Source organism: Neoarius graeffei, chromosome 16, assembly GCF_027579695.1.
Source record: "Neoarius graeffei isolate fNeoGra1 chromosome 16, fNeoGra1.pri, whole genome shotgun sequence".
In the NCBI taxonomy this organism is placed as follows: Eukaryota; Metazoa; Chordata; class Actinopteri; order Siluriformes; family Ariidae; genus Neoarius; species Neoarius graeffei.
In genome coordinates, this window is record NC_083584.1 from 22,665,647 (window position 1) to 22,688,368 (window position 22,722).

General features: G+C 39.3%; 1 protein-coding gene across 2 annotated transcripts in view; it reads right to left on the minus strand.

Annotated features, from left to right (window-relative positions):
* klhl7 (kelch-like family member 7) overlaps positions 1–22,179 on the minus strand; it is a 33,395-nt gene extending 11,216 nt beyond the window's left edge. Inside the window, exons 1-7 of one of the 2 annotated variants that reach the window (XM_060942645.1) lie at positions 22,013–22,179; positions 16,378–16,480; positions 16,153–16,246; positions 13,332–13,456; positions 11,458–11,633; positions 7,857–8,031; positions 1,906–2,048 (exon numbers count right to left, since the gene is read on the minus strand). In XM_060942645.1, coding sequence (XP_060798628.1) covers positions 1,906–2,048; positions 7,857–8,031; positions 11,458–11,633; positions 13,332–13,456; positions 16,153–16,246; positions 16,378–16,480; positions 22,013–22,138 — 942 coding nt within the window. In that variant the 5' untranslated portion in view covers positions 22,139–22,179. The remainder of the gene's footprint in view (positions 1–1,905; positions 2,049–7,856; positions 8,032–11,457; positions 11,634–13,331; positions 13,457–16,152; positions 16,247–16,377; positions 16,481–22,012) is intronic. The other variant, XM_060942646.1, reaches the window with a different exon arrangement.
* Between the last annotated feature and the right edge of the window lie 543 nt (positions 22,180–22,722).

Below are 22,722 nucleotides of genomic sequence, written 5' to 3' on the forward strand. Positions count from 1 at the left end.
GCTGGATAATGGTCGCTCTCCTGCCACCTTGAGAGTATATGTCGCAGCACTGGCTGCCTACAGGGCACCAACTGAAGGGGTTTCATTGGGTGCTCACAAGTTAGTGGTAGCTTTTATGAAGGGTGCCCAACGACTACACCCGCGCCTGCGAACGGATTGTGCTTCTTGGGACTTGCACACTGTTCTGAATGGATTGTGTTCTCCACCATTCGAGCCTTTAGAGCAGGCAGAGATTAAGTGGCTTTCTATCAAGACTGCGTTCTTGTTGGCTATCACTTCTACCAAGAGAGTTAGTGAACTTCATGCTCTTTCTGTTAGTGCTCAGTGTATGCGTTGGGGACCAGAAGACAGTCAGGTGACATTATGGCCTAATCCTGCTTTTCTACCAAAGGTGCTTTCCCCTCAGTTTGCTAATCAGCCGATTGTTCTGGCAGCATTCCGCCCTGATGATGAGCCCCGCTCTGAACTGTGTCCGGTGCGTGCTTTGCGCCAGTATGTTTCTCAGACTGCTCAGTGGCGAAAAACAGACCAGTTGTTTATCCGTTTTGGGGAGTGTGGGAAAGGAGCACCCCTTTCAAAACAGAGACTGGCACACTGGGTTTCGGAGGCCATTACCAGTGCCTACCGCTTTGCTGATAAAACAGCTCCTGCTTCTGCAAGATGCCACTCAACGCGTGCTGTTGCGACATCTTGGGCTGCATTAAGAGGAATTTCTCTTGTTGATATCTGTTCTGCGGCTACTTGGTCATCACCGTGTACCTTTTCCAGGTTTTACCGTGTGAATGTGGTGCCACTTCCGCCAGTTTCTTCAGCTTTGCTCCCTAGTGATGTCTAGGTGTGATGCATGCATTGTTTATCAATAAAGGTTTTGAGTTCAATTGAAGGACTGACTGGAGTGTGTTATTCCTCGTGACTTGGTTGTATAAGTCTTCCACTATAAGAACTGCCTCTGGCGGTCTGGAAGTATGAAATAGAACGCTGGTTACGAATGTAACCGTGGTTCTATGAATAGTGGAAGACCGCCAGAGTCTTGGGTCACTCGGAATTGCGAGAATGACCATTAAGACAGATCATGACTCGTTTACAGGTTTTGTTACTTGGGCGTCATGACGTCACGAGATGACAACAAATCAATAAGTTCTCGTTGCCATGCGCGAGCGCATGATATTCCACTATAAGAACTGCCTCTGGCGGTCTTCCACTATTCATAGAACCACGGTTACATTCGTAACCAGCGTTTTAAAAAAGCACAGATGTTTAAAATGTGTAAAAAGATGTTTTAAAAAAGCACAGATGTTTAAAATGTGTAAAAAAAGATGTTTTAAAAAAGCAAAGATGTTTAAAATGTGTTAAAAAAAGATGTTTTAAAAAGCACAGATGTCTAAAATGTGTAAAAGAAAAAAATAAAAATGTGTACAACAACCATTTTTTAAAAAATACGAATGGAACATTAAGTATAGCAACAACAAAAATTGTAAGGGGGGGCGCTGTTGTTTATTTGCTCTCTGGGGGGGGGGGGGGGGGGGGGCGCTGACTCTCCCACACTTTGAAAACACCTGTACTACACTTTATGAGATACAATTGCAGAGGTGCCACAATTTATTTTTAAGAAACAGCAGGTCTGGTGAAATCAGAGAAGGCAGCTCGTCTGTTTGTTACAAGCCCACAGTCCTGTTCACAAGACTGAGACTTGTGAATTCATCGATCAAATTGAGAGTGAAGCGAAAGGAGCAGCTTCCAGAAGCAAAGGGGTCTTACCTGTCCCGTGTCCCTATACCCTTTCTTGCTGGGTGGATCTTATTTGCATTTGTTCTGACCACTGTTTTAGCGACAGTGCTATGGATAGCTAAAGTGGCTTTCTTTTAACTGTGTCTCTGCGTGTTAGTAACAGGCGACAGTTATCACCTTGGGGTTGAAGTAGCGGCAGGACTGTGGCTGTGATCCACCGAACAGTGCGATGCGGAAGTCATGTTTCTTGCGGCGTGGACGACTGCTTTCGCCCAGTTCCTCCCTGTCCTCAGGAGACAGGAGATGGTAACGCATTCCGCCTGATCCACACACACAAAAACATGAAAAACACTGTATCAACGAGCATTTCATGTTCAAACTACTGTGTGCTCCGTGCCATGGCGCTTTTGGGAAACTCAACCAAGAATCTTTGTGCTTTATTTTTAATTACATGTAAAGCATTTAAATTAGGGCTGTCGACGTTAACACAATAATAACGCGTTAATGCAAATTCCTTTTAACGCCACTAATTTGTTTGATGCGTGATTAATGCATGCACGTTCTGTGCCCCTCCCCTGTAGTTTGAGAAATCAGGAAGTGATGTAGCGTGAGCGAGCGATGTAGCGAGGAGCTGGTCGGCGTAAATCGTGATCAAGTGCACTGATGTACACAATCAACTTATTTTGTTGCATTCTGACTACAAAAATGTGTGTTTTTATATGCTTTTGATGGTCCAGAGGGGAGAAAAGATGGTGTTAAAGTGCATATCCTGGACCAATTTCGTGTTTTTTTTTTTTATATGAAAGTATGTGGGCGGCACGGTGGTGTAGTGGTTAGCGCTGTCGCCTCACAGCAAGAAGGTCCTGGGTTTGAGCCCCGGGGCCGGCGAGGGCCTTTCTGTGCGGAGTTTGCATGTTCTCCCCGTGTCCGCGTGGGTTTCCTCCGGGTGCTTCGGTTTCCCCCACAGTCCAAAGACATGCAGGTTAGGTTAACTGGTGACTCTAAATTGAGCGTAGGTGTGAATGTGAGTGTGAATGGTTGTCTGTGTCTATGTGTCAGCCCTGTGATGACCTGGCGACTTGTCCAGGGTGTACCCCACCTTTCGCCCGTAGTCAGCTGGGATAGGCTCCAGCTTGCCTGCGACCCTGTAGAAGGATAAAGCGGCTAGAGATAATGAGATGAGATGAGATGAAAGTATGTCCCTTTACACACTCATCCAGAAGGGTAATTTTGTACAAGGCCATCTGTCTACAGCAGAAAAAAAATAAAATAACAAAACGCATCTGGAAAAATCCCAAGGGAGTCTGGAGCCAGATTCGTGACGTTACGTGCAGATCTGCCAGCAGGCTGCGAGGGCTTGCATGGGTTCAGTGCACAGTCCGTGTAGACCAAGTTTAGCAGCGAGCGAATTTGCACTGAAATATGGAATTGTCGCCTGAGCTTCTAAACCCATGGATTAATGTATCAATGCTCATCTATCTATTGTGACATAAATCATATTTTTTCTTATTACTATTATGTATTTATATATTTCTTCATTTAGAAGAGTACTGGCTACTGTAGGAGAAAGATTTCATAAGCTACACACATGGAATCGGCTAAGCAGGGTTGTACGTATAAAGTGGTGCTTGAAAGTTTGTGAACCCTTTAGAATTTTCTATATTTCTGCATACAGTAAATACGACCTAAAACATCATCAGATTTTCACACAAGTCCTAAAAGTAGATAAAGAGAACCCAGTTAAACAAATGAAACAAAAATATTATACTTGGTCATTTATTTATGGAGGAAAATGATCCAATATTACATATCTGTGAGTGGCAAAAGTATGTGAACCTCTAGGATTAGCAGTTAATTTGAAGGTGAAATTACAGTCAGGTGTTTTCAATCAATGGGATGACAATCAAGTGTGAGTGGGCACCCTGTTTTATTTAAAGAACAGGGATCTATCAAAATCTGATCTTCACAACACCTGTTTGTGGAAGTGTATCATGGCACGACCAAAGGAGATTTCTGAGGACCTCAGAAAAAGCGTTGTTGATGCTCATCAGGCTGGAAAAGGTTACAAAACCATCTCTAAAGAGTTTGGACTCCACCAATCCACAGTCAGACAGATTGTGTACAAATGGAGGAAATTCAAGACCATTGTGACCCTCCCCAGGAGTGGTCGGCCAACAAAGATCACTCCAAGAGCAAGGCGTGTAATAGTCAGCAAGGTCACAAAGGACCCCAGGGTAACTTCTAAGCAACTGAAGGCCTCTTTCACATTGGCTAATGTTAATGTTCATGAGTCCACCATCAGGAGAACACTGAACAACAATGGTGTGCATGGCAGGGTTGCAAGGAGAAAGCCACTGCTCTCCAAAAAGAATGTTGCTGCTCGTCTGCAGTTTGCTAAAGATTACGTGGACAAGCCAGAAGGCTATTGGAAAAATGTTTTGTGGATGGATGAGACCAAAATAGAACTTTTTGGTTTAAATGAGAAGCGTTATGTTTGGAGAAAGGAAAACACTGCATTCCAGCATAAGAACCTTATCCCATCTGTGAAACATGGTGGTGGTAGTATCATGGTTTGGGCCTGTTTTGCTGCATCTGGGCCAGGACGGCTTGCCATCATTGATGGAACAATGAATTCTGAATTATACCAGGGAATTCTAAAGGAAAATGTCAGGACATCTGTCCATGAACTGAATCTCAAGAGAAGGTGGGTCATGCAGCAAGACAACGACCCTAAGCACACAAGTCGTTCCCTAAGCACACAAGTCGTTCTACCAAAGAATGGTTAAAGAAGAATAAAGTTAATGAATCCAATAGAAATGTTGTGGAAGGACCTGAAGCGAGCAGTTCATGTGAGGAAACCCACCAACATCCCAGAGTTGAAGCTGTTCTGTATGGAGGAATGGGCTAAAATTCCTCCAAGCCGGTGTGCAGGACTGATCAACAGTTACCGGAAACGTTTAGTTGCAGTTATTGCTGCACAAGGGGGTCACACCAGATACTGAAAGCAAAGGTGCACATACTTTTGCCACTCACACATATGCAATATTGGATTATTTTCCTCCATAAATAAATGACCAAGTATAATATTTTTGTCTCATTTGTTTAACTGGGTTCTCTTTATCTACTTTTAGGACTTGTGTGAAAATCTGATGATGTTTTAGGCCATATTTATGCAGAAAAATAGAAAATTCTAAAGGGTTCACAAACTTTCAAGCACCACTGTATATACATTTAATGTGTTTGACAGGTCCCAAGATCTCAAGCCCTGACACACATATCCTTTGATACATGTGAAATAAGTGTATTATCGCCCAGCACTTTCGTGTTGTTTACTTTTGTGTGTGTCAATAAATAACATTATTCGTTTACCACACAAACACAGGAATACCTAATTTAGAGTACAGTCTCTCTTCTTTTTCACCCTGGCAACAGTTGACTTGTGAATCGCCGATTTTCTTGGTCTTTTTCTCAGCTCTGCTTTGGTCCTCGGGTTTTTCCGGGTGCCTCGCATGAAGCGCTCCGGTCTTTTGGAAAACAACGAGTACTAATCCCATCAAGATTGGTGTTGCTACACCCTCCTACGATACATCTGATAACCATTTTAATAATTACGTGATAACATTGAAGAAATTCGCAGAAAACCACCAGGTCGTTTTCTCATAAACAAACCAGTGCAGACGTGGGATTCAGAGGGAGGCGTCCCGCAGATGACGTCACGAAAATCAATGTTTGCCGGGAAATCCAAACGGCAAGTTTTTTCAGAGGTGGACCAATTCGCCTCAAATGGCTTGATTTCAACTGAATTTTTCTGGTATTGCGCAAGGTAAAAAAATTGCACAAAATGCAAAATGTGACAGATATTTGACCAAAGTTTAATATAAAATAGGAGAATTACATTGATCTTGCTCCTGAATTTACCCGTGATATGCACTTTAAGGTCCAGGGTTGTGTGTGTGTGTGTGTGTGTGTGTGTGTGTGTGTGTGTGTGTGTGTGTGAATGCAGGTTGCACGCTGGAATGAGAGAGTTTGTTTTATTCTGAGAAATCTGAGGGGTTTTTTTTAACAGAAGTGTTTATCAATGCAAATATTTGCTCATATATTTACCAGTAAGTTCTTGCATTTTACTGGAAAACATCTTTATGAGCTGTGTGGTGTAGGGACAGTCCCCGTCCAGAACTACATATCCCATCAACCAACTTCCGCGATGACCTACGTCACGGCTGGGCGGGATCACCTACGTCACGTCCTCCATGACTCTATAAGTGACCTGGAAACCTCCAACTCGCTCTCTCTGTCTGTGGACTTTCGCGTCATACGGACATATAGAGATACCCCCCGCTCATCGGACCGTCCGAAATCACGACGTCTGCCTTGCAAGAAAGAAGACTCAACGCGCTTTCGTATGTACCACTGGCCACGGTAAAGAGTACTTAAGTTGCGTCATCTCTCTCAATTGAGTTACAACCGGTTTATTTGTTTATTATAAGTAACGTTACGACTGCAGCCCAAGCAGTTAATTAAAAGTTAGAAGCGATGGGATTCCTTCTGACTTAACTGCTGTGCACATTGTTTGATCAGAGACTTTTCCTCATGAACGACGAAGTTCGGATCAAGGAATTCTCTGCGCCTCCACCCGAAACCCCGCGAAACTTCGGGACATCTTTGCATTCCTACATAGGAGCAAAATACTGGAAGTAAGGCTGGCATTTGGGCAAACTAGTCTTAGGAATTAGCTTTATGAAGTAGTGTGAATTTAAACTCAGAAACTGTTTAATTGTGCACACTGTAGACATTTAGAGTGTTGAGTTGATCACTGTGTTCTACATTGTTCTCTCAGTTGTTTTAATAGATAGGTTATTGCATGTCTTTCTCTATCCTTTCTAACACCCTTAATTTCATTATTACACACTTTGACTTCATCAAAATTTCAGGGGATTTGGTAGTGTTATAAGTTAGTGGGATTAGCAACCACGACGAATTCCTTTGTCTCAAGAAACCACGAGGTGATTTCCCTTCCACCCCCAACACCTTAGATAACATTCCAAACTTTACAGCTCTCCCTCACTCACACACACACACACACACACACACACACACACACACACACACACACACATGCACACACATATATTGCTGCTGACCATATTGAATGTATTCAACTGCTATTACCCATTTAGTATCGTTGTTATAATAAATTCAATTATTCTGTTAAACTGTGCTTGTCTGTTTTTGCTGCTGTATCCTTGAAGTCACACAATCTCAAAGAACTCCAAATTGCCTTCACCCAAGTGTATATGAATGCTATTGGCTGTAGTGTCTATATAATATGGTAAGTAATACATTATTGCTGCATCAGTAGTGATCATAATAATTTGGAATATACCATAATTTAGCTGTTTGGTAATTTATTATTAAACACCAAAATTAATGGTATTATTAATGAGACTGATTTAATGAGACTGATTTAATGAGACTGATTTAATGAGACTGATCACTTAAGACCAATAGCTCCCACAGTGGCTAAAGAAATGTATTTAATTGGGTTTTGTATTTTTATTTTTTTGATATAAACATAGCCACTACTGTTCTCCAGAGTCCACATCGCCAAGTATGTTTAGTTTATTTTATTGCATAGTTTGAGTCTGGAAGTTCAGGACAAAACTAGAGGAAAATACTGTATTGTTTTCTTCACAGTGAATTGTGCGAAACCCTCAAAATTATAAAGTTAATGCTGCTTTATTTTTTTAAATACAGCAGGGCAATAAAATACCCATGAAAACACTTTTTGCTGTGTCCAGCCTTATCCTTCCTGACCTGGCCACATACATTTGCATAAAGCAAGCACATCTGTTCAATCCCGCTCCCCAAAAACATGAAAAATATCCCTTAAGGTCCATTTAGAACAGATAAAAAATGTGTGATTAATTTGCGATTAATCGTGAGTTAACTATGGACAATAATGCGGTTAATGGCAATTAACTATTTTAATCGATTGACAGCTCTAATTTAAAGTTATATTCCTAACAGAAGAGCTACAATTACAAATAAAATTTCACCCCAATAATAAATTAATCTCATCCATTTTTTAATGTTTGAGTGATCAGTGCAGTTAAACTAAAGTGACTCACCGATAACCATTTTGAGGCACCCAGGATTGTCCTGGATGAGAGGCTCAGCTTGCACGGTCTTACTCAGGAAGTTTTTGGACACGAGTGGGAAGCGCACTTTGCTCAGTACATCCACGATGTACTTCTGCCGATTCAACACGTCATACTTCAACCACCGCACGGCAGCATCATAGATCTGCAGGAGTACAGACATATCATTTCGACAGACATCTGGGACTGGAAAAGAATCTTTATTAAAGGAGAACTGAATGCAAATTTATTATCAAAATTCTATTTCTCATTTTATTAAATATAGGAATGCGTTTCTGATCGCTATTTTGTCACTGCTATAGCAAGTTATGAGTGTTTGAAATATGCTCTGTAATATATCAGTCCATACGTCAAAGCAATGGCCGTAAACAAGATTCGTTGAGACCTGTGCGAGACATCGTAGGACGGAAGTAAAACGTACAGCAGAAATCAAAGCGACTGACATCTGCCAACATTCCGTGTCCAAAATCGCTCCCTACTCCCTACATAAGGAATTACTATATAGAGGAAAAAACGCTTTCGAACACTAGTCTGTCGCGCTGGTATTTAAGTCATTACTGTAGCACAATTAAAATGTGCCAGATCAGTCGGCTGGTGGGTTTTCAAAATAATAAAAACATGCATGTGTTTTTGTGATAAATCCATATTATACTGAGAGTATTTCCCACATTAATAAATACAAAGTGCCTGCATCTTTCAGTTCTTTTAAATCAAGGCTGAATACTTTCTTCTTTGCCGCTGCCTTTTATTCAATCAAATTTGAAACTTTTAATTTCAAATTAAAAGTTTCAGTGCGGACAGCACTACAAAATGGCGTCCCCACTATATAGTGCCCTATATAGTGACTAGGGAGCGATTTCGGACACAGGGCTTGTCAAAAGACGTGCGCGCCCTCTTTCGAATGCTGACGTAATCAAGCCGGAAGTTTTGTTTGTTTTGATAGCAATCAGGAAAGTTTGAGAAAAGTACGCAGTAATCGTCATTTAAACTCGTTTTTGTGAAATATTTCGTTTGGAAAACAGTTTTCAAAATGGCAGCACTGACACCTGGCTGACACTTCACGTTTCGAAGTCTCTCACAAGTCTCGTGAAGATCGCGCGAATAAGTGACACCTGCCGTGGACCAAACAAACTAAATTCAACATGGCTAAAAAACGAATAGGCCAATAAGTATAATATTTAATTGCAATTAGTTGCCAATACAAGTCACGATATAAGGTTACTAAAACCGAAAACGTAATTGAAATAACACGTTAATTAGGAAATAAAGCAAGTTTAAAAATGACTTCAGTTCTCCTTTAAAGCTCATAGGCAACGAGCATTTAATTTTATGCTCATTTGAAACTTTATATGTTAAAAAACCCTCTGTAATTTTCTTCTGGTCCCAAGAAGTATTGTTAATAAGTAATAATTAAAATAAGTTAGCGTGGATCGTGACGAATTTCTGTTCGGCTATTTTCGTGACCACTCGGCGCTTGCCGTCATTTAAGCCAAACAAACCACTTGAGTTGAATCCACTTCTGTTTACTTACATTGCCGTTCGGCTTGAACGCAGATGTGCATTCAGGAATTTCCAAAGAAAAACCATGCCTTATTGTTGTGACGTGAATTGTAACAATGGGACCGGTTCAGGAAGAAGTTTTTACCTTTTTCCGAGAGAGGAGAAGAGGCAGAGAGAGTGGATTGGCTTTTTCCGGAAGAGGAGAAGAGGTGGAGCGAGAGGATTGGCTTTTTCCGAAAAAGGAGAAGAGGCGGAGCGAATGGGTTGGCTTTTTCCGGAAGAGGAGAAGAGGCAGAGAGAGTGGATTGGCTTTTTCTGAAAAAGGAGAAGAGGCAGAGCGATTGGGTTGGCTTTTTCCGGAAGAGGAGATGAGGCGGAGAGAGTGGATTGTGTGCGTGAAGCCAGAGGGTCGTTTTTTTTTCCGGAAGAGGAGACAAGGCGGAGAGAGTGGATTGTGCGCATGAAGCCAGAGGGTTGGCTTTTTCCAGAAGAGGAGACGAAGCGGAGAGAGTGGATTGTGCGCGTGAAGCCAGAAGGTTGTTTTTTTTTCCAGAAGAGGAGACAAGGTGGAGAGAGTGGATTGTGCACGTGAAGCCAGAGGGTTGGCTTTTTCTGGAAGAGGAGACGATGCGGAGAGAGTGGATTGTGCGCGTGAAGCCAGAGGGTTGGCTTTTTCCGGAAGAGGAGACGATGCGGAGAGAGTGGATTGTGCGCGTGAAGCCAGAAGGTTGTTTTTTTTTCCAGAAGAGGAGACAAGGCAGAGAGAGTGGATTGTGCACATGAAGCCAGAGGGTTGGCTTTTTCCGGGAGAGGAGACAAAGCGGAGAGAGTGGATTGTGCGCGTGAAGCTAGAGAGTTGTTTTTTTCTGGAAGAGGAGACGAGGCGGAGAGAGTGGATTGTGCGCGTGAAGCCAGAGGGTTGGCTTTTTCCGGAAGAGGAGACGAAGCGGAGAGAGTGGATAGTGCACGTGAAGCCAGAGGGTTGTTTTTTTCCGGAAGAGGAGACGAGGCGGAGAGAGTGGATTGTGCGCATGAAACAAAATCAAACAGTCAAAGAAGAAACGGAGCAGCAACGCTCAAGCAAAAAGGAGAAGATTGGAGGTAAACATTTTTACTTTTGCTTGCAACTGACAAGTCAAGAATCCTGAGGGATCCTGTACAATCATTGTGGAAATGAGACAAAGGGATATTTCCTCGCTTAGAGTCGGCTATAAATAGTATAATGCCGTGGATGGCAGGATAATGTGGCCTACCGGCGCACTGTATAGTAATCGTTCCCTATATCCACTAGGGAGGGCGGTTTAATTAATCTTCAAAAGGGCTCTTGTTTAGTATTACGATGAAAGTAGGAATTTATCATAACTACCAGGATAAATCATTTGGGTGCGAGTCTTGTTGAGGTCCGGGGTCACCGCGATCAGAGTCGGCCGAGTCGCTGTCCGGTTCCGAGGCCGCACGGTCAAACCAGTGAGCCACATTCACCGACTGCTTCGCAACGGCCACAGGTTCATACATATATGGCTTCACCTCTCGATATTCAATTTGGAGAGTTCTTACTTCAAAATCGCTATCAGACATTTTACACAACCTCTCACGACCAAAGTCCGTACACGTGTGCTCGGTTCGCAGGTAAACACAGAGCTGCTCCCGGTCTGTTTGGCTTGAATGACGTCACGACGACGGTCCCCTGGCGGTGAAAGTGCGCATAAGTGAGATGTAAACAAACCTTCGGAAATTGGGCAAAGCAGTATATTTTGACTGTTTTATTCAATTTTAGGGTGCAAATTAGACACCAGGAAGATTGAATTCGCTTTTTGGGTCGTTCTTCTAGACAATAAAGTTGATATTCTATGTTTCACCTCCGACCCTTGCCTATGACCTTTAACTCAGAAAGCTAACAATTGTACATGGTAACAGGAGCACATTGGGGGGGGGGGGGGGGGGAATAAATAAATAAAGTTCAGATTTCCTTTATCCTAAACGTTTCACATACACTTTATAGAAAGAAAAAAAAACCCACACAAATTCAACTCCATGACATGCCCAACAGTGTAGTTAGACTCTTCCTCACCTGGTCTTCAGCTCTGACCGTCAGTGTGTCCTGGTGGAGCAGATGTGTGACCTGCTTCACATCCAGCTGCAGGAACTCATCCAGTTTGTACACGTCTGTAAAGTGCTGATAGATGAACTCGTCTGCTGCAGTCTTCAGCTCGGGACAGTGAAGGCACTCAGCCAATGCACTGATACCTGTAGGATTAATTTTCCAAGATATTTAAAATGCTCTTTCAGTTTAAAAAAAACAAACAAAAAAAACCAACCAAACAAACAAAAAACACTCCTCTATTTTAGTCCAGAAGGTTAAAAAATAAAAAGAAGAACCAAATGGATTATTTATTCTATTTAAGATAAGATCAGATATTCCTTTATTGATACCCATGAGGGGAAATTCAGGTGTTGTAGCAGCTCAAGTACAGAGGAGTAAAATAAAGATAAATATAGGCTCAAGGAGAACTGAAGTCATTTTTAAACTTGCTTTATTTCTTAATTAACGTGTTATTCAATTACATTTTCGGTTTCAGTAACCTTATACCGTGACTCGTATTGGCAACTAATTGCAGTTAAATATTATACTTATCGGCCTATTCGGTTTTTAGCTGTGTTGAATTTAGTTTGTTTGGTCCACGGCAGGCGTCGCTTATCTGTGCGATCTTCACCAGACTTGTGCGAGACTTCAAAACATGAAGTGTCAGCCAGGTGTCAGTGCTGCCATTTTGAAAACTGTTTTCCAAACGAAGTATTGCACAAAAACGAGTTTAAATGATGATTACTGCCTACTTTTTTCAAACTTTCCTGATTGCTCTCAAAACAAACAAAACTTCCGGCTTGATTACGTCAGCATTTGAAAGAGGGCGCGCGCGTCTTTTGACAACGTTGGTGGATGTTGGTGACTTTGATTTGTGCTGTACGTTTTACTTCCATCCTACGATGTCTCGCACAGGTCTCAACGAATCTCGTTTACCGCCATCGCTTTGACATATGGACTGATATACAGTATTACAGAGCATATTTCAAACACTCATAACTTGCTATAGCAGTGACAAAATAGCGATCAGAAATGCATTCCTATATTTAATAAAATGAGATAAATAGAATTTTGATAATTTTTTTTTGCCTTCAGTTCTCCTTTAAGTTAAAAAAAAAAAGACAGATATAATATAAAATATAACAGAATATAATAAAATTAAATAGAATTTAAAATACAGAATATAATAAAATATAACATAGTATAGGATATTTAACAATTATTCCACAAAATCGAGTTGTACATGAGCTGACAGCCGACAAGGTGCATAGCACCGAGTGGGCTATAAGCTGTGTATGATGAGATTGAGTGGAATAATTGTTTTATTCTATCCATGTTCACTGGATTTTGAGAAACACAGCATCTTCATTTTTTTGCAAATTCGATAAATAAAAACTTTATACAAAACGTCTGACAAAATCATTTCTGCTTAGAATTTAAACAAACCAGCGAAATGACAGTAGCAATTTGTGAAAAATGCTATAATAATAATAATAATAATTCTTGAAAAATAAAAAAGATGCATTCTTATCATCAAATACTTTTATTCCGCATTTTGTTGCTTTTTTGCTTTTGAGTAGAGTTTTTATTTCGTTCTCGGTTGGTTCAGCAACACGCTCCGCCGTTTTGTTTTTCTCTACTCACCGTATATGAGCTGATAGCCTAGTAGTAGAGTAGCCAATCAGAGTGCATGACTGCTCACATCCAGTGAATATGGATAGAATAAAACTAAATGAATGGATAGAATAAGGACAGAGCTAAAATAAGGACAATTGCTCACAAAAGTCAGCAACAAACAACAAGAATTGATAGTGGCACTCCATCCACTAGTGGATGTGTCTGATCTCTGCAGGAATACTTACCGAGGCAGTTTGTCGCATCCACTTGCTCTTTCAGAAAATCCACACACATTTTCTTTACTGGCTCTACCTGGTACTGGTTAGCAGCATTGAGCAGAGACTGGACATTGTTGCTGTTGACTGAGATGCTAAATAAAAAAAAAATAAAATAAAATCTCAAGTTGAAAAGCTTTAAGCAACAGCAATGACAGATAATAATGCATCCTGGATTTGAAGGCTTTTAGCCAACTCCAATAACACTGGCGCTTTCCAAAAGAAGGACAAATGTGATAGTGTACGATCATCATTTGCTGGGTGTGTGTATGTTTGTGACCTTTGTTCAAGGTGGTGTGGTGGAAATGCCATTTTTTTTTGTTTTTCCCCATGCCAGTGTGCACTTCTTTGGTTTTAAGGGTATTAAGTTTGAGGATTGTCTTGCTCCAGCATGCTGCTTAATGATTCACGTTGCGATCCGTGATCAGACATGCCCCTTTTCCACCAAAGCAGTTCCAAGGTTGGTTCGGGGCCAGTGCTTAGTTTGGAACCGGGTTTTCTGTTCCCACTGACAAAGAACTGGCTCTGGAGCCAGAAAAACCGGTTCCAGGCTAGCACCAGCCCTTTGCTGGGCCAGAGGAAAGAACCGCTTACGTCAGCGGGGGAGGGGGGGCGGAGTTGTTAAGACCAACAACAATAACAAGACCGCGAAAGGTCGCCATTTTTAAGCGGCGAGAAGCAGCAGCTGTACAAACGCGAAGTCATCCATTATTATTATTGTTGTTGCTGCTGCTGCTGCTTCTTCCGTGTTGTTTTTGCTTCGATATTCGCGCCAAGGTTTATGCAAATGTAGCGACGTAACTGACATATACAGCGATGTAATGACATGGCTTCCCTTAGCACCCCGAGCTATGGAAAAGCAAACTGGTTCTCAGCTGGCTCGCAAGTTGAACGAGTTGTGAACCAGCACCAGCACTGGCCCCGAACCAGCCCTGGAACTGATTTGGTGGAAAAGGGGTAACAGACAGTCATACCATCTGTAAACTCCATCACTGTAACACTGGAAACATTAAAATATAGAAGGAGGAGAAAGTACAACTCTGAGTACAAATCTACAAAAAGGATCCTGCCAGTTTATATGTCCATGGGGAGGCCAGATGCTTCACGAAACACAAAAGCTATGTTTTTTTTTTCCACAACAGCCATCTCAGTCATTGGATTTCAGCCTTCTTCCACATACAGTACCGTACAAAAGTCTTAGGCACCCTATTGTTTTTTTTTTCCTCATACAAACTTTGTTATAGATTTCTATTTTATGGCTTCTACGTTATCAAGTCAGTACAAAAACATTTTAGAGTCCCAAACGTTCATATTTTTTCCAGCACAAAATTAAACGTTACAGTTTGTATCTGAGCAGCGTATTACATAAGAGAGCACCTTTCAGATTAAAAAAGAAAATATAATGACGGTTACTGGGTTTTGGTGCAAAATGAAGAAGCGAGTGTGAGAGTCAAAGTGTCCAGAAGAACTGTGTCTGGTTCTGTAAGATGCTCAGTAAAACCTACAGCTCATTTCCGCATAAAACTGCACTCATTGGACTTGACACTACTTTTTTTTTTTAAAAGCAAAGGGTCGTCTCACACCAAATATCAACTTTGTTTCATTTATTATGGTTTATTGCTTACTGTTTCTAGCATTTTTTTTTTAATGTTGAAACTAGTGCTGTCAAAAATGTCGCGTTATTAACGCGTTAACTTGACTCAATTTTAACGGCGATAATTTTTTTATCGCGAGATTAACGCTCTGTGACATGATGTAGGTTTTTCATAAGCTTTTGAAACTGCCAGGAACTTGGAACAGAGAGTTTGCTTAGAAAAACGATAGCAGCTAGCCACGCCCCGCACAGCCAGAGTCCTCTGCCCTCCTCCCTCAAAGAACCAGCGCGGGCAGGGCGCACTAGTAGAGATGGGATTTATGGCTCTTTGATGGGATCCGCATCTTTGTGATCCGTTCTTTGAAAAGAGCCGTTCAAAAGACTGGCTCATTTGGCTCATTTTAAATATTTATTCAGTTTTAAGAAGACAGCGTCTAAAGAAGCCAGATCCCTCTGAACTGTAAACTCAATGCTATCCCAGAAATCCTTCCTGTAATATGCAAATTTGGCCGCCTCTGATTGGACAGCGCGACGCATCAACAGGCAGAAAGTGTAAAAGTACAAAATGTGTTAAATGAGCTGAAACAGTAAAGATCAGATTCAATGCAATATTTATCAACGAACAACTTAAAGTTAATATAATAGTGTACTTTATATTATAATCAAGCATGTCAAGCCTATCGTCACTGTGTAACCTGTCTCTCTGATTAGAGACTAACTCAAGCAGTAGATCACTTCCCTCATGGTTCTCTTGCTAGCCTCGGGACGAAGAGCCACGGTGCTCAGCTTAGATTTCACTTTACAGTGGCTGTGTCAAGACGTGTTATGCTTTGCAATAAAAAAAACATTGGTACAAAACAAGCCCATTCACTTTTTTATGCTGGTAAGAGAATTACAATGGTTTTTCGTGTGACAAAAATGTGTGATTAAATTGCGATTAATCGCGAGTTAACTATGACAGTCGCGACATTAATCGCGATTAAATATTTTAATCGCTTGACAGCACTAGTTGAAACACTTCATTTCATTATTTTTAAGCCATTTTTGGTCTACAGCATTTCTTTACATGTGCCTAAGACTTTTGCACAGTACTGTAATTCCTGCCAATATTTCTGGAGTTTAATGAGCCACTATGTTCATGATGCTAAATTGTAAACATTAATCATTAATATAAAGAATTTAGATTTTTTTTCTTACCGGGCTGTGTAGACAAACTCCACCAGCAGCTCGATGATCTCCGGCTCTGCGCCTCCGAGCTCCACTTCATGGTTTGTGGCCTCCATCATATTGGCTGTGGCAGAGACGTTACCATTCGAGTGTCACCATTAAATTGTTCTGTTGGTTTCATCCACACCACTCTAATAGTTGAGAGGTTACATCACTAATAAACATTGCATTACAACACAAAAACGCAGTAGTTACTAGTAAACATGAGGTTGAAGAAGTGGCTCGCGGCAGCCAGGACCACTCTGTGTGCGAGGATGTGTTTCCCCTGGACCACAAGTATAACATCGCACAAGATCCCCTAAACAGCAAAGAAGACATCTTGCTTTTAGTTAAATAAGTGCATCTTTAAAAACCGTACAGATTTCTCTACTGCCATTATACTGTAATCCACTGCACTTTTAAGGAGCTAACGGCAAACTCTGACCATTATCCTTTAGATTTTATTAGATTTGTATATTCTCTAAGATTGTGCAATTTTTTTCTATCTAATAGTGATCTATCTATCTATCTATCTATCTATCTATCTATCTATCTATCTATCTATCTATCTATATTTATTCAGAATTTACAAACCATTATTAGATGGATAGATACAGTAGAAAGATAGATATATACATACAGAGAGAAAGATGGACAGACAGACAGACAGACAGACAGACAGACAGATAGATAGATAGATAGATAGAGTGTAATGGAAACTTCTAATAAACACTTCAGAACGCTTAGCAGTTGTCTTTTCAGTTATTTATTATAATAGATCATATAAAACAGATATATAAAATAGGAAAGCAAAGAGGAAGAAGAAGACACCACTTCAATGATGCCGAGAGTACGCGCACTCTGAGTTGTGTTTTAGTGGCTGTTATCTATTATACTCTAAAGGCATTTGCTTACTGCTCGCGTCTTCACGTGATTGGCTCAAGATTTTCTATGAAGCTTTGTTAAAGCGTGCACCGGGAATGCTCTGGTATGTGCAGGCGGATGCGTAGTTAAGGAGAACTCAGGCACCCTGCTTATCACCACCAAGGCCACAGAAAGGTGATTACAACATGGGAAAAACAACTTTCTCAGTACACTAGGCCACTTGAGCTCAACACACAGAAACACAGAGAATAGGAATGTTCATCCACTAAATTTCCCTCACAATAGATAGATAGATAGATAGATAGATAGATAGATAGATAGATAGATAGATAGATAGATAGATAGATAGATAAACTAAAAGGTAGACAGATAAAAAGACAGACAGACACAGATACATAGCTACACAGACAGAGACAAACTGACATGGATAGACAGACAGACAGAGACAGATCAATCAACCATTATTAGAGAGTATAATAGGATTAGATTATATCATAGGTTGGAAATCTCTTTTAAAAGAAGAAAAAAAAATCACATCTATGTATCTGTATGTCAATTAGTCTGTCTAATTATCTCCTATCTATTTATTCTGTCTGTCTGTCTGTCTGTCTGTCTGTCTACACTTATTCAGAATTTACAAACCACTATTAGAGGGATAGACGGATAGATAGATGGACACATACATCCAGAGAGAAAGACAGACATACACAGATAGCTAGGTAGACAGAGAGACAAACTGACAGATGGTCAGACAGACAGATTGATCAACCATTATTAAAGAGTATAGTAGGATTAGATTATATAGTAGGTTGAAAATCTCATTTAAAAGAAGAAAAAAATCAGCATCTATCGATCTGTATCTATTTACAGTTATTCAGAATTTACAAAATCACTATTAGATGGGCAGATGGATGGATACATACAGACAGACAGAAAGACAGATGGAGAGACAGAGAGATAGGTAGATAGACTGAAACTAAAAGGTAGACAGATAAAAAGACAGACATAGATAGCTAGATAGCCAGAGACAAACTGACAGATGGTCAGACAGACAGACAGACAGACAGACAGACAGACAGACAGACAGTTAGTTCAATCAACCATTATTAGAGAGTATAGTAGGATCAAATTATATAGTAGGTTGAAAATATCATTTAAAAAAGAAAAAAAATCATATCTATCTATCTATCTATCTATCTATCTATCTATCTATCTATCTATCTATCTATCTAATAGTAGTTTGTATATTCTGAATAGCTGTAGATAGATATAGATCAGACAGATCAACCATTATTACAGTGTATAGTAGGATTAAATTATGGAGTAGGATCACAGGTTGAGAATCTCATTTAATAGAAAAGATCATATCTATCTATCTATCTATCTATCTATCTATCTATCTATCTATCTATCTATCTATCTATCTATCTATCTATCTATTTACAGTTATTCTGAATTTATAAACCATTATTAGATGGACAGATTGATAGACAAATAGATACATCCATACATACAGAGAGAAAGAGATGGACAGCTAGAGAGATAGGTAGACAGACAGACAGATCAACCATTATTAGAGAGTATAGAGATTATATAGTAGGATCACAGGTTGAGAATCTCGTTTAATAGAAAAGATCATATCTATCTATCTATCTATCTATCTATCTATCTATCTATCTATCTATCTATCTATCTATCTATCTATCTAATAGTAGTTTGTATATTCTGAATAGCTGTAGATAGATATAGATCAGACAGACAGACAGACAGACCAACCATTATTACAGTGTATAGTAGGATTAAATTATGGAGTAGGATCACAGGTTGAGAATCTCATTTAATAGAAAAGATCATATCTATCTATCTATCTATCTATCTATCTATCTATCTATCTATCTATCTATCTATCTATCTATCTATCTATCTATAGCAGTGGTTTGTATATTCTGAATAGCTGTAAACAGATATAGATCAGACAGACAGACAGACAGACAGATCAACCATTATTAGAGTACAGTAGGATTAGAGTAGGATCACAGATTGAGAATCTCTTTTAATTGAAAAGATCACATCTATCTATCTATCTATCTATCTATCTATCTATCTATCTATCTATCTATCTATCTATCTATCTATCTATCTATCATACATGTCAACCTATACGGAATGTCCGTATTTTATACGGATTTGATTCAATAAACGTAGTATACGGGCGTACAAATAAAGTTATACGGATTCTTTAAAAAAACTTCAATATTTATTTAGAGCTATAATCAATTCCCACGATGATAAAAGAGCGCATAACATTTACAGACGTACTGTACGCCACAGAAAGCATAAACAACCAGTAAAGAGTCTTATGAAATCGCGCGTTATCTTGTGGTAGCGAGACTTCGTTCCACTTCTGATCATGTACACACCGCATTGCGAGAATCCCGCCAACCGGGAAGTAACATTTTGTTTGAAAAGCATATTTCCACCTGAGCGACTTTCACTAGCGACTGAAAAGATTCTGAATGGGCACTCCGGCAAGATCAACACAGTCACTTGCTATGACATGCAGCCTAGTGAGGTATTGGTGCAGAGTGCTAAAAAAGCTGTCATGGAGTACAATTCAGAACATTAGAGTGACACTTTGTGTTTTTGTCAAACATTGGAGCTTTGTATTCATTCTGAAGGTTTATTGTTATTAATATTGAATAAAAAGTCACTTGGATATATCATTGTTAATTATCATTCAAATTTTAGGTAAATTATTTTAATTTGCATCTTATACGGATTTTATAAGGGAAATACGGATTTTGGAGGTTGGTTATACAGGTTTGATTGACCAAAGGTTGACATGTATGATCTATCTATCTATCTATCTATCTATCTATCTATCTATCTATCTATCTATCTATCTATCTATCTATCTATCTATCTATCTAATAGTAGTTTGTAAATTCTGAATAGCTGTAGATCAATATAGATCAGACAGACAGATCAACCATTATTAGAGAGTATAGTAGGATTAAATTATGGAGTAGGATCACAGGTTGAGAATCTCTTAACAGAAAAAAATCATATCTATCTATCTATCTATCTATCTATCTATCTATCTATCTATCTATCTATCTATCTATCTATCTAATAGTAGTTTGTATATTCTGAATAGCTGTAAACAGATATAGATCAGACAGACAGACAGATCAACCATTATTAGAGTACAGTAGGATTAGAGTAGGATCACAGGTTGAGAATCTCTTTTAATTGAAAAGATCACATCTATCTATCTATCTATCTATCTATCTATCTATCTATCTATCTATCTATCTAATAGTAGTTTGTATATTCTGAATAGCTGTAGATCGATATAGATCAGACAGACAGACAGACCAACCATTATTAGAGAGTATAGTAGGATTAAATTATGGAGTAGGATCACAGGTTGAGAATCTCTTAACAGAAAAAAAATCATATCTATCTATCTATCTATCTATCTATCTATCTATCTATCTATCTATCTAATAGTAGTTTGTATATTCTGAATAGCTGTAAACAGATATAGATCAGACAGACAGACAGACAGCTCAACCATTATTAGAGTACAGTAGGATTAGAGTAGGATCACAGGTTGAGAATCTCTTTTAATTGAAAAGATCACATCTATCTATCTATCTATCTATCTATCTATCTATCTAATAGTAGTTTGTATATTCTGAATAGCTGTAGATCGATATAGATCAGACAGACAGACAGACAGATGAACCATTATTAGAGAGTATAGTAGGATTAAATTATGGAGTAGGATCACAGGTTGAGAATCTCTTAACAGAAAAAAAATCATATCTATCTATCTATCTATCTATCTATCTATCTAATAGTAGTTTGTATATTCTGAATAGCTGTAAACAGATATAGATCAGACAGACAGACAGACAGACAGACAGCTCAACCATTATTAGAGTACAGTAGGATTAGAGTAGGATCACAGGTTGAGAATCTCTTTTAATTGAAAAGATCACATCTATCTATCTATCTATCTATCTATCTATCTATCTATCTATCTATCTATCTATCTATCTAATAGTAGTTTGTATATTCTGAATAGCTGTAGATCGATATAGATCAGACAGACAGACAGACAGACAGATGAACCATTATTAGAGAGTATAGTAGGATTAAATTATGGAGTAGGATCACAGGTTGAGAATCTCTTAACAGAAAAAAAATCATTATCTATCTATCTATCTATCTATCTATCTATCTATCTATCTATCTATCTAATAGTAGTTTGTAAATTCTGAATAGCTGTAGATAGATATAGATCAGACAGACAGACAGATCAACCATTATTAGAGTACAGTAGGATTAGAGTAGGATCACAGGTTGAGAAGCTCTTTTAATTGAAAAGATCACATCTATCTATCTATCTATCTATCTATCTATCTATCTATCTATAGCAGTGGTTTGTATATTCTGAATAGCTGTAGACAGATATAGATCAGACAGACAGACAGATCAACCATTATTAGAGTATAGTAGGATCACAGGTTGAGAATCTCAGTTTAATAAAAAGATCATATCTATCTATCTATCTATCTATCTATCTATCTATCTATCTATCTAATAGTAGTTTGTATATTCTGAATAGCTGTAGATCGATATAGATCAGACAGACAGACAGATCAACCATTATTACAGTGTATAGTAGGATTAGATTATATAGTAGGATCACAGGTTGAGAATCTCATTTAATAGAAAAAATCATATCTATCTATCTATCTATCTATCTATCTATCTTCTGAATAGCTGCAGATCGATATAGATCAGACAGATAAGCACCATTACTGATTTCAGCTCTAGCTGACTGCATTGTGTTTGCACCTTCAGTGCAGAGTTACAGGATCACAGCAGTGAGTCTCCAATCTAAATTACAGAATAAAAACCTGACTCTGATGGACCTGCGCACACTCCATCCTACCTGTTTCCTCAAGTTATTCATGATTCCCATTATATTAGACAGAAATCTATATTCCTCCTTGGATGCAATTTTCTTCTCACTCTTCTTTTTAAGGCCTGAAGGTTTGTCGCAGGATGAGGAAGCCATCCTGTCCCTGTCCCAGTCTCACAACAATGTCCAACAGCACACCCAGCCACGAGGAGGTGAAGCCGGAAACCACAAGCCTCAACAACCACAAACTACACACTCCTGCTAATCTGATTGTCAAAATAAAAGTCATAAGCCCATTACATAAGGGAGGTTGTGTCACCAAATTTGAATACAAGTTTTTGTTGGCAAAATTATTAGCAAACCAATATGAGTGTTTGCCCAAAGAAAACAGACAGTTTACCAGTTTAAGTCAATACAGGACAGCCTGGTCCATGCAGCTATGGAGAGCAAAAGATTACTGCAATGTATATTACAAACGACAGGGGGCGACATACACAGACTTGCATTGAGTTCCAGTTAAAATCTGTTGCTAGTCAGTGGCCCTGTGACTTGCTTTTAGAGTTTTTTCCCCCTTCTAAGCAAAATACAGCGTTATTTTATTTGAAATAAGTAATCAATTCTTCCAGTCATTCATCTTCATTAGCCGCTTTATCCTCGTTAGAGTGGTGGCGAATTCAGATCATATCCCGGGAATGCTAGGTGTGAGGTGGGAATACACCCTGGATGGAATGACAGGCTAT